This window comes from Nesoenas mayeri (assembly GCF_963082525.1).
Source record: "Nesoenas mayeri genome assembly, chromosome: 1".
Taxonomy (NCBI): domain Eukaryota; kingdom Metazoa; phylum Chordata; class Aves; order Columbiformes; family Columbidae; genus Nesoenas; species Nesoenas mayeri.
The window spans coordinates 172567660-172581040 of record NC_137541.1 but is presented as its reverse complement, the minus strand read 5'-3'; the positions used below and the strand labels follow the sequence as shown (position 1 = coordinate 172581040).

The window sequence follows — 13381 nt, the reverse complement described above, 5'->3', positions numbered from 1 at the left end:
TCACTAACTTGTGTAATCTTCATGGTTTCTTTACTGGTTCCTCTGCTTTTACTGCTTATTCATTGGTAGGTGTTTTTTTTTGTTGTTGTTGGGGTTTTTGTGTGTGTGTTTGTGTTAGGTCAAAAGTTCTGAGTTTTCCATTACAAATTACATATCTGGAAAATTTTCTGTCTTTTTAAAATATTTTTTTTCCTTACCTAAGCCATGCCTGTGTGTTGACATTGGTGGTAACACAGTCCAAGCCTTGGTTTTTGGATTGTAACATTCAACAGTGTTTAATGTCTTTAAACCATCTCGGCCTCCAATAACAAACAGCTTGTCATCGATGACAGCAACACCAAACTGAAGCCTCCTGCCATTCATCACTCCAGCCTGGATCCATATATTTGTTCTGAGATCATACTTTTCAATAGTTGTAGCACCTGGTGAGACAAAATAGGATAATGTAAACGAAATGTATAAAAAATTGGCTTTGGCTTACCTTTTTTCTTTATAGAAGAGTCAAAACTTTAATTTTTTTTTTTTTTAATTCCTTCCAACATCTTGACAAATATTTTATGTTTCTTTAGATAAAGTAGTTCCTGGAATATATATGTGTTTGTGTATATATACTAAAATATATATCTATATATATATATTCCCTCCCCAAGAAAAGTGAAAAAAAAAAGGTCAAGGTCAACGCACCACACAGAATGATAAACGAAGCATAATTGACTTAACTAGATTCCAGAAAGTGAAAGAATAATGCACCCCATTAATTGCAATATGAGTGTGGGAAAGGTTAATTTAAAGCAAAAGCACAAATATTTATTATGAGTTTAAACTAATCCTTAAGAGAGATACTTGACAATTAATCTAAATGTAACTTCTAGTTTTACATACACATAACAGTGCTTCATTTCTAACGTTTAAATATCCCTACAGAAAGAATCAATACAATTGTTAAGCTTTTCCAACTAATAATTTGGATTGTCATAAAAGGTTAGAATTCCATGGGAAACAATTCTTTTAAGGTTCATTCATTCTTTGGAACAGAAGAGCAGTGAACCAACAAACCAATAAACATCTCGAAAGCAATACTTTTGTTAATGGAGCTAAAAGAAATATTATTTAAATTCAATTTGTATCTAAGTGAAGCAGAGAGATAATAATGTACAATTCAACTGGATGTATTAAATCCCTTGCTAGTTTTATGAAGCTATAAGATATATGAAGCAATTTTTTGCATTTGTTTGAGAGACATATTTATTTATCTTTCTGCCTGTAATTTAGAATTGAGAACTGTGTAAAAGCATTAATCTTTAGGTTAGAAAGAACAAAAATACAGATTATTTGATACAGTTGTCTAGTGGTGCTGCAGGGCATATTATAATGATGCATATTAATAAAGTTATGACATAATGCTTGAAAAAATTTATATGTGGAATCTATTACTCTTGAAAGCTAGAACTGTAGCGTAAGAGTTCTATATCACTGTCTACTTCCATGGTAAAGAGTACAGTTTAAAAGCTTTGTCATTCCAATTTCAGAAAATCTTAATAACACAACAAATACAGTCTTCGTATTATGCTCAACTATGTATTTTCTAATATTGGTTAAGTCTGAATTTTCCACAATTTTTTATTAAATTACATATTGAGCATCTAATCCAACAGTTCCTGTAGTTCCAGAATTCTGCTTATTCAGCAAGGTGCCTTGCTAATTTATAATAATAAAGAATAAGAATAATACAAAGTGGAATAGGTACTGGTCATATAAAATTGTCTTAGTATCCGGAACGTGAATATAATACATTCCAGACTGAAATGTGGACAAGAACAGAAGACATCTCAAGTTACCATAGTCCCTGGATGAAATCAGCTCATGGATAAAGAAGAGGTAATTGAATCAGCTAAAACATTGTAGAAATTTTGTCAATGAGGCAAAAAGCATACTTTTAATCTTTTTTTGGCTGAATTCTTCTTCATGCACTTCAGTCAGTTCAGTTCCCATCACTGGAATGCCCATAGATTCTTCATGGATGCTAAGATCACATGAAGAAGAATTTGGAAGTGACGTCTTTTAAAGTATTTGATGACAGTCTTCCTACAGGAAGAGCTCTAAGACTAGAATTTCTTATCAGAAATCATTAATCAGTACAGGCGTATATACCACTCTGTATTCAGGCCAGCCACAGCACTTGCATTCTCATTACATTTTTCCAAAAACATTGACCCAAGTTAAAAATCTCATTCTTTGACTTCAGTGACCCTCAGCATTGTTGATCAGCTTGCAAGTTTTAAAGTGAGTAAACCTTGCAGAACAATCCACCAGCTGCAACTGTACACAACAAAGTCTAAACAGAAAATAGCCATGTAGAAAACATCTACAGTGCCTCCCTTGTTCCTGCAGCAAATTATGAAACAACTGTGATTTCTGCTTATAGCCCCAACCACAAACTGCAGTAACATCTATTCTCTAAACACATCAGTCCTGTCATAAAGAAGTCTTAGTACACAGCTGGATATGGCTTGTCTCAACAAACAAACTAATGAATATGGTCAAGAAAATTGAACAGTTCTTCCATTGAGACTGGGCAGTCTTCATCCTTGAAGGCTTTCAAGACCCAAATGGAAATGGTGGAAATGGTCTGCTCTCATAGCTGACCTTGCTTTGAGAAAAAGGTTGGACCTAGAGAATTCCTGAAATCCCTTACAACCTGAATCATCCTGTGACTTTCTGATTGCACAATATGGAATGGAGTCTGTGGCCATGAGTTTCTTTCCCTAGGCATGATTAACTTTCAGTAAGATAAAACATCATCTATGATACAGTTTTATTTAACATTGTGAAAAGAAATATTAAATAAAAGACCGTTGAAATCTTATTCATCTTCCACTATATTTCTTTGAATTTCTTATTATTTATTTATTTACACAAACAACTAAATATGAAAAATATACATAGTCATGAACTAAAACCTTAACAATCCTTTTCAAGCTTTCATTCTCAACAGAACTACATTAAGTCCTTTGCTTAACTTGAAGAGCCCTATATAGCCATTGCTATATTTTCTTATCAAGTGTAGACATGCAGGTAGGTGAGAATTTGAACTTGAATGCAAACATGAGTTCAGATTAATATTCTATATATACACACATATGTTTATATATAAACCACATATTTTATATAGAGATATATGCACATATATTTTAAACACACATGCCAATTTTTCATCTGTAAATAAAAAAGGGAAAGTAGAATAGAGTATTTGTCTACCTTTAAGTCTCTATTTCAGAGATAAATATATTAAGTAATATAACGACAGGGAATATAAGAGTTCCTAAAAGAGAATGTCATAAGAGAAATTCCTGATTGCGATTTTTTTCTTCCAAAATTGATAGTGGGTGTTGATGTCTAGTCCCTGAGATACTAAAGTGACTAGAGCTATCAAAAAAAAAAGATGAAACAGAAAAGGAGTCACTCATCAGTCTAATTGATGGTCAACTTGCAGAATAACACTGAAACAAAAACTCACTGCACAAAGCTTTAGGAAAGTATACCAGTCATAAATACATCCTTAAAGATACAATAAAATTCCAGGTCATAGTCTTTGTCATCATGGATTAAAGTGTAAATTGTTTTCCTAAAAAACTTTAGATAATAATAAACTAACAAATATTTACAAAAGACTAGTTTTTCACTTAAAAGTATAGTGAGACAGTAACCACAGACTGCAAGTGCACTTACTTATACAAGTAAAAGTAATGTAAGAATTTCAGACAAATATGAAATATGGCAGGTCTTACATAATTTTACTATGAGGGACATTCTTCCATATATATTCTCAATAAGGGACACCCAGTGACTTTAGGCAGTCAGTGGCATTATAAGTATTACAGGATTATGCAGGTCAAAATGATTATGATGAACATCTATCTTTACAGAAAGCAATCAGTAAGTAATTAAGAGTAAATTATGAGTCACATTAAACTTAACCTTTGTATGTGCTTCAATTTTTTATTGATTTTCCATCTCCCTACTTGTCAGTAGAAAGTTGATATCATTTTAGTCCCTTGTTCATCTTTAAATATGTTCCTTTTTGTTTTTAGCAGAAAGCATGTCCTTTGCTTGGTTGTCATGTCAACTACCAAATTTGTTCTCTAGAAACTGATAAAATATTTACATAACTGGAAAAAAAAAAAAGAAATAAACAAGTCTCTTACTAAACCAGTAAGATATCAGAAAGTAAGCAGGAAACTGGAAACATTACTGAAACAGAGAGATCATAAATGGTCTAACGTGCTTACAAATCATAAAGGGTCTATAATTGTCTAACCAACTTTATAACTTTTTTTCTCTATAGGCTTTTCACAGTAATATATACACACATACATGATCTCATAGGAGTCTTTTCATAGTATAGTTAAATAACTTAGGCACACATCACAGTGATAGTTCTGTTGGAGGCCTCATGATGTTAGATTAAGCCACAGGTTCAAGAAATTATGATTTTCTAAGATGTCAGAAATCTGTCAGAAGTATATGAAAAAAAAAAAAAAAGCAGGAAGAAGAAGAAACGAAAATAAATAAATTCAACACTAATTGTAAGAGAAAAGAGAGATTCTTAACTGTGTTGAAGATGCAGAAAACCAAAATGATCAATGAAGAGCTTATTGTTGAATTTACTGTAATGCTGAAGTGATTTTCTTGTCTTAATAATGATATGGTGTTGCATTTAGAACTGTCAACAGTTGTAAATTAATTACTTTTGATTTAAGTAAACAAAACAAAATAAATGTAGGATTTAAACAGGCTGTGGATTTCAGGGCTAGAATAATCTACATTAATAATCACCTTTACTGTGGTAGTATGTAAAGAACTACTCACAAATACATCCCGTTGTACTGCAACAATTAATGTAAAATTCAACTCTATATATTACAAAATGAAAACCAGACACAGGCAGAAGAAGAAGTAAGGCATACAAAAAAAAAATGTGATAGCAGAAAATATTGGTTTATTCTATGGTCATATGTTTATTCACAAGATTTAACTAGGCAGAGGTAAATTAATTGGGAAAAAATGAAAAGGATAAAAGCAGATAGACGAAAGTGAGATTGTGCAAAGAAGATGATGGTGGAAACAGACATATTTTTGCAGAGCAGGAATGGTGACACACAGAGATAGGTAGAAGATGAATTTAAAGAATAATAATAGAGTACTGATATTCCACTACAGCCAGAGTGCCATAATATTTTCTAAACAGACACGGTTTCTTCCTTTGTTCAATTTCCTGGCTGTGTTTGGTAACTAGGATGGATTTTGTTCATCCTATTAGGAGTGGGAAAGGATACATCTTCAAACGTGAAATGAAGGTATCTGCAGTTTCAGGTATTTGTAAATGCTCACAAAGTACAAATTGTTAGATAACATTTTTATGCAGTATCACTGCTGTATGTTCCCTAAAGCAACTAACTTAACATTTTATTTCAGTATTCATAACCCATGATAATTCCAACATTAGCACTTCCTGCAGATTTTTATTTTCTTGTTTGAAACAGGTACAACGTGTGAAAATAAAATGTTTCTTTGTCAAGCTTCTTAGCGATCTGCTATTGTAGCATGTTCCCTCTTCCTGTGCTGTTATAGTTGAACGCTGCCTTTGAAAAATTAATAAGATACAAAGATGCATCTTCAAAATACCTAATTTTAAAGGAGGGTTAGTTATTTGGTTTAGAGAACTGAAATGTTCCAGACTATATTTTGTATATATGGCTTGTAGTATCCTCTCCAGTTTAATTCCCCAAGGTACCCAGGGGCCAATGGACTGCTCATTCCCAGTACCTCACAGAGCATTTGGAAGGTGCTTTATAAAGAACTTGAAGATAAACTTTCTGTCCTGAAAAGCTGTTATTCTGGAAAGTTTAACCCTGCCTTCTGAGTGGTGACTATAATAAATCCTGAATTTTAAAGCAAGTATGCAATTTGCAAAGTGTAATTCATAGCAATTTTTAAAACATATTTGTTAATATTTCACAATTCTTCTACTTTCAAATTAATACCACCCTTCATAGTGATGGTCCTACTTGTGCTATAAAGTGAATATGGCTTTGAATTTAACATTGTTTTAAATATTACTTAGAATTATCCCCAAATAAAATTATGATAGTCTGTACATAGATATTTTTCATAAATTACTGACCCACAGTTGTATAATTTTTAAATTAAGCAAATCTATGTGGTTTGATTAATTACTGGCCCCAAAACTATATAGCTGTAAGTTGCATATGGCTGTCTAACCTCTCTTCCCATCTGTTTGTTTACATGCCTTGTCTGTATTTTCCTTCTTACAGCAGCCTTTGCAGTTGCCCCAGACACTTAGTGGATTTTAGTCATCTTTCCAAGTTCAAGTACCTCTACACAAATTTAAACATCCAAAACCTGATTAAAAAAATCCACCATTCCAGTTGTCTATGATAGAGGCTTCACTTTATTTCACTAACTCTGAACAAGTGTATACATAACCATCAATTACATTGTAGGGCCACAAGGCTAGTTTTGTGGTGGGGTATGCACCCTTGAGCTGTGAGCCACTTTTTGCCTGAAGGTACTACACAGCATTCCTTGGACAGACAGCAGATAGAGAGAAGGAATCCTCTCTCCATCCACATTCACCCCTTCTTCACCCCTTCTAAGGTAAGATCAGTACCTAAAGTCAAATAACTTTGTGTTTTTGTTGTTTTTTTTTAAACCACCATGGCATTGCACAGTAGAGAAGCAGTCACTCAGGGAGATGCTGATTCCAGTGACAAGCAAAAGTTAACAGCATCACATCCCAGTTAAGATCAGAAAGTCATCTTCTCTCTGCCATTACTAGTAGATGGCAGTCAGCAGAGCCTACTCCTAAGTAAAGGGTCTTCCAAGCTGTGCAAACTCAAAGAAATGAGCAATGTTCCTTAATATTGCTGACTCAAGTCTATACAGTCTGTGATAGGATGTCTTACCCATGTTAGAAATCTACAGAAAACTACTTTTTTTTTTTTTTTTTCCCTGATCCCCATGGACAAATCAAAATAATTATGATTATATGTTTCAGAAAACCAGAAGATCCAATTTCCTAATAATAGGAGGATGGAAAGAATCAGCTGGGAAGACACTATGATATATTTTCTTCGGGAAGTGGGAGATACAGGTTTAATGTGAAGATATGAATAAACTAAATACAGCAAAAAATCATTATTCATTTTGGCTGCAATGTATGTGCTGATTATGCAGAGCTAGACATATTTTCCTGTAAAACAAACCAGATGGAATACCACAGTATAACGCACAGAATCACAGAATCACAGAATGTTAGGAATTGGAATGGACCTTGAAAGATCATCTAGTTCAATCCCCCTGCCAGAGTTGGAACACCTAGAAGAGGTTACACAGGACAGAGGCCCAAATTAAATAATGCTAACTATATAAAGCATTAGGTGAAATTACACTAAAAAAACTATTCTAGTATAGTTTATTTCACTCATGTATCACTCCAGTGGTTTTTAGTCATCTAAAGATAAAAGGAAAAACATGACTTATTCAACTGCCTTTAAGCTATTGGATATGAAAATGCAACAATAAATGGAATGCAAATACATAGAATATTGAGGTTCTTATTATAAATATACTATGCATTCAGACAATTCCTCTATACACATACATGTACAAACCCCTAGTTTTCAGATTAACAGATCTCTAAAAAAGCCTGAGTTATTTTAGTTAGCAGTACTGAAGACAGAGTATATGAAAAAGACAGAGACATGTGAAACAGAATTCATTTAATAGATATTAGCATGATAAACAGTGATGTACAGTAAATTTAAAAGCTATACCATGACTGTGGCAGCACAAATGATTTCAGATAAAAAGTTAAGTATTTTTCTTGATGTTCTGGATACATTTCAACTTTTTTTTTTTTTTTTTTTAACTTTAATTCTACTTAGGATTCTACTGGGTATTGGGTGAGATTAGTTCTGTGTATTGTGCACACTTTCATGGGCACTATAAACTCTGATTAATCAAGGTTTATGTAGTAATGAGAGATTTACAAAGAAAAACTTTAGAAATGAAAGTACTGTAGATGATCAGTGTAGTTTTGCATGAAGGTTCAACTGCTGCTGACAACTCCCATGCGTGTGCAGCAGGGGTGTATGTGGTTCTCCTATCCACTGTTTATGATGAAACAATAAAGTACCAGATTTCACAGTTCTACCTTCATTTACAAATCAGTACACCATTGCAAAATACACATTTATATTCTTTGTTTTAGTTATCATTTGTAAAGTTGCAAACTGTGAAATTGTTTTGCTGGAACCTTTTCAAGTGATCTTTTAGTTATCTTTTTATAACACTCTTTTTATGAAGCTAAGCATATTACATTTCCCTGTTAATGATTTGTAAATAAAGAATTTTGTATAAAGCTCATTGTTATTCTCATATTTTTGCATAGTTGATTATTGAAGAGTAAACACATAGCAAAGTCATTGCATGAAAAATAATAAATGCATTGCAATATTGTTTGTAATTCAGTGTTTTAAATCAAATGCAGAAATATCTAGAGCCTGTGTTCTGATTATGTTATTAAGTATTTTTGAACAACCTGTTGTAGGCTGCATGAAGTCAGATAAACTCCATGAAGGATGTCTGCAACTACAAGAGCAATGCATTCACTTCAGTTAAGTAAAAATGCAGGAAGTTTTGTATTAAAAAAAAGTGATTTTTTTTTTTTTCAGAAGCATATCTAAATGCTTAAACATTTCCCCCTTGCCCCAGACCCCACCTTTGTATTCAATGTAGACATTTCCACTGTAAAGGTATTATCTTTTTTTTCTCATAGCTAGAATGATTCAGTATTTAAGCCCAGGAAGAAAGGTGGGCATTCTATATTTATCATCACAAAATTTCTACTTGTTTTTTTTCCTGTAAGACTTTCTGCTGATTTTGCTATTACTAAAGCTGTTGCTGACATGTACTTTGACCATTTTGTTCAAGATTTAGAGCTGCTGCTATGAGTAGGTGTGAAACAATGACCTTGATCTAGTGATCTGCAACATTACATTTTGAACTGAAAAAATAGTTACTCAAGAGGAATGAATGTGACCTAAATAGGTTACTGACACAGATATTAAGAAGAATTTCTCGGTAAAAAAAAGAGTTATACAGGAAACAGGGTAGCAGCTAACTATTCTTCTCTTTGGTTAAGCTATAAGAAATTCCTGTAAGCACTTCAGAAATAATTTCTACACAAGAATTTTTACATTGTTTGACTAAAAAAAAAATAAATTAAATAACACAGGGATTTGCCAAAAGTGACATGAACAAATATCAGAAAGCCTTTGAGAGTATTCAATTATTCAATATTATCAGAACTCTCTAAAATTAATACAAGCGTTTTCCACTAATGTTTATACATTAAAGACTACTGGAAATGACAGCTTTTTGACAATTATTTTAGGTAATGCCGTTAGTGTTGGGTGTTTTGTTTTATAATATAGTGTTATGTTTAAAACATAAACATTCATGTTTTATTTTCTGTTTTTATCTAGTTTAAAACTTACAAAAGTCCCTTTTATTAATGATTTATATAATCCAAAATGCTAGTTTACCTTTGCTTATCAACATAAGACATGCCTTTTCTTTAAAAGCAGTTCTGTTCCCATTGGAACTTGTCAAAATAAGTTGGTCTGCCCATTAAAAGGAAAGTTCTACATGTGGACAGCAGCAAATGCTGGGACAACTGCATCTCCTACAGGAGGGGTGTGCACTCTGAGGAGCTCCCACTGCTGGGGAGCGGGTGATGGTAACCTGCACAAACTGTGAGAGACGGGGTGCATATATCTGTGTTTGTGTGGGCGTGTATGTGCACGTGTGCATGTCTGTGACCAGAACTTTTGGAGATTTGCTCAAGAAGGGTGTTCAGAAATTTGAAGAAGTTAATTCATATTTCATAAGTGTTTAGGATTGCAGTTTTTCTACTGCATGACTGTTTTCGATCCTAAGCACATAGTTCATCTGATTGCCTGTTAATTATGTATCATAAATAAATCAATAAGCTGTTTTGATCATGATTTGGTTTAAACGATGTCAACTGAGCAGTCTGGCGCTGCAACAGCATCAATTTCCCATTTCTCCTAGCCTTCTTTGATCATTTATCATTATAGCTGTACAGAAGCTCATGCACACTGCTTAGCTCTTGGCACATTCCTGGGAGATTCTGTTTTGTTGCAACTACTTCCATCTAAGGTAAACATGTTGCAAAAGGTGTCTCCCTAACTTGCCTAAGAGCATAATAGCCAGGCAATGCCCAGTATCCATTTGGCTCTAAATGGTACCTTCTGTAGTCCAAAAAGACGCGATTGTTTATTTCATTTTCCATTTCAGAGTGTTAAAAAGTGAAAGGTGTACTGAAGCTTACTTGGACGTTCTTATGCCTGAAACTACAGCCTTTTTGGAGCATTTTCTAGAATTTAGCATGAAAATTCATGAGGTGGTAGAAGATGGAAGACAGAGCTGGAGGACTTCACAGGGCAGGAGGTGCCAACATTTTTGAAGTCTTACCCATGCTGGCTGTTAGGGGTGGTTACAGCAGTGAACTGCCTCCAGAACAAAATACAGGATTTGTGCTGAAAGAAATGATTTGGTTTACTGCAAAGCCAACCCCAGTAGTAACAGTGATTAAGGAAACTTGAGTGATCAGGGAACATAAATTCTTAGGTGTATGGAAAAAGCTAAGGTTTCTGTCATTGCAGAGGTTCTCTAAATCACCTAGTTGCCAGGCATGTGTCTTCTCTAGATCATATAAAATGTTGGTTTTGTGGTTTTTATTGGGTTTGTTTGTTTGTTTTTCTCTATACTTTATTCAGTGATAAAATCTCTGTACTGGAAATGTCAGAAAATAGAGTTAGTGGGGAAGTAATGAGGAGGGACACAGGGGTGTTCTTGGGAGAATAATCCCCCAAATATTCTCATGAGGGCACCAGCCTTTTGTGCTGTCTCATTGACTCCACAGGTTTTATGAACTAGTGCAAATACAAGACTGACAAGGCAGGAAGTTTGTGGAATGGTGAAATTTATCTTCTGTGTGGTAACTTTGGCTCTTCCCTTATATTTGAAGCTGTGGAGGCTTCAGTATAGATCATTCCAGGTTCTTCTCTTTATTTCTAACTGTAACTGAATCAGCAATTTCAGAAGTCAACTACATCGAAAAAATGACAGAAATGAAGGGATGTAAAATAAGTACTGAAAAACTACCAGATGGTGTTACAATCTGGACTTTTTTCTATACAGAAATGCATGGGTAAATCAAAGTACTGTAACTGCAAATTGCCCTATGAGGCTGAATGTTCTGGAACATATTGAAATTGACAGGAGTAAAAAGAAGCAAACAATAATGTTAATACTTACAAGAACTGGAAGAGAATTTTAGTGTGATGTATACATTTAAGTATCTCATTAGTCATTAGCCAGTGTATTTCATATTCCTCTGGTGAAGTAATTACACAAGCTCCACCTTTACTCTAGAATTACACAATCAAGTTATCATGTTACAGAATCACAAAACAGTTGAGGTTAGAAAAGACCTCTGGAGGTCATCTGGTTCAACTCCCTTGCTCAAACAGGGACACCTACAGCCAGTTATCCAGGATTTTGTCTAGACAGTTTTTTAATATCTCAAGGACAGTGACTCCACCAAATCTCTGGGCAGGGTCATAGGTTCAGTCACCCTTCCAGTACAAAAGTGTTTCCTGATGTTCAGAAGGAAACCCTTGTCTTTCAGTTTTTGCCTGTTGCCTCTGGTCCTGTCACTGGGCACAACTGAGAAGAACCTGTTTCTGTCCTCTATGCACTCTCCCTTCAGCTATTTATATACGTTGATGAGATCCCCGCCTTGAGTCTTCTATGGGTCAAACAGTTCCAGCTCTCTCAGCCTTTTCCTCATAATAGAGATGCTCCAGTCCCTTCAACACCTTTGCAGCCCTTCATTGGACCCTCTAGCGTCTCCTTATGCCTCTTATACTGGAAAGCCCAGAACTGCACACAGCACTTCAGGTGTGGCCTTGCCTGTGCTGAGAAGGGAAGGATCACCTCCCTGAACCTGCTGGCAATACTTTGCCTAAGGCAGCCCAGGTTATCATTTGCCTTTTTGTGGCAACATAACACTGCTGAGTCCTGTTCAACTTGGTGTCTTCCAGGACCCACAGAAATCACAGAATGGTTAAGGTTGAAAGGGACTCCTGGAGGTCATCTTGTCCAACTCCCCTGCTCAAGCACAGTCACCTACTTGTCAGTGCTCAAGCCCATGCCCTTAATTTACCTGTGTGCAGGGATCCTTGGTAAGGTCCTGATTTTTCCACCTCCAGAGGCTGAATCACCCATGTAGTTTCCATTCACTTGAACTATCTGATATGTCGGATGGCTTGTGGTTCTTGGCACATGAACACAATTTAGAGGGGCAAGAAGTTGGCTGGACTTGGTGAATCTTGTTTAGGCTGGGAGTATATGGGATACATGTAAATAGTTCTCCAAAGATGCAGCTAAATACTTCTAAATATCCCATGAGAATTGCATGCCTGCATCAGCACTGATGCCCATCTTAAAGGTATCTAAAGACCCTTTCAAATCTCTCTGTAACAGAAGCTGTAATGAAATGCATGCAAGATAGTTTAAGGCCAACCTTGGAGAGTTTCTTAAAGACTTGAAATTAGGTCAGATCTGTTAAAGGAATGACAAGTATTTCCAGTGAGATCTGACCACACTGGGAAAAAAAATAAGTTTTTTGGTGGCTGAAGAGAGAAGGGATAGAGGGATAATCTCAAGCTCAGTTAGAATCAAGGTGTCAAACTGCACAACAAAAAGCTGATAAAGAATGATTTTAAGAAACTTACACAAAGAATATGCTGTGATCTTATCTCTAATGTCCACAAGTTATGGGTCCCAGGTGTTGTGCTTCAAGCTAGAATGGACAATTTTGATTACTACTTTGACCCTCTGACAGCAGAATTTAAGTCAGTAATTCCCAGAATACATGTCCTCTATACCCCTCACTCAGCAGAACAGGCCAAGCATCACCCAGTGCTTCTGAAAATAGAGGTATTTTGCCCAACATTTTTTCTGATAACTACACAGGAAAAGACTGATTCTTATTCTTCATTTAGTCTCAGCCACCAAAGAGATGCACTGCATTGTGTAAATAGGGAGGTATGTAAAATCACCTCACATGCTGCCACATGCCATTGGGGAAATTGCTGGGAACACCTCTACAGTGAGTATCAGGGCAAATCTTTGTCAGTGCCTTCAAGAGAAACCAATCTCCCCATGTCTCCCTCTCTGAAGGCAGCAGATGCTTTAAAATTCACAA

General features: G+C 35.0%; 1 protein-coding gene across 2 annotated transcripts in view; it reads right to left on the bottom strand.

The window, feature by feature from the left end:
* The window catches only part of KLHL1 (kelch like family member 1), a gene marked incomplete at its 5' end in the record, with an annotated part of 204039 nt that overhangs the window by 35397 nt on the left and 155261 nt on the right, over window positions 1-13381 (bottom strand). For both annotated transcript variants that reach the window (XM_080356114.1, XM_080356115.1), the window contains one exon: window positions 198-422. In XM_080356114.1, coding sequence (XP_080212240.1) covers window positions 198-422 — 225 coding nt within the window. The remainder of the gene's footprint in view (window positions 1-197; window positions 423-13381) is intronic.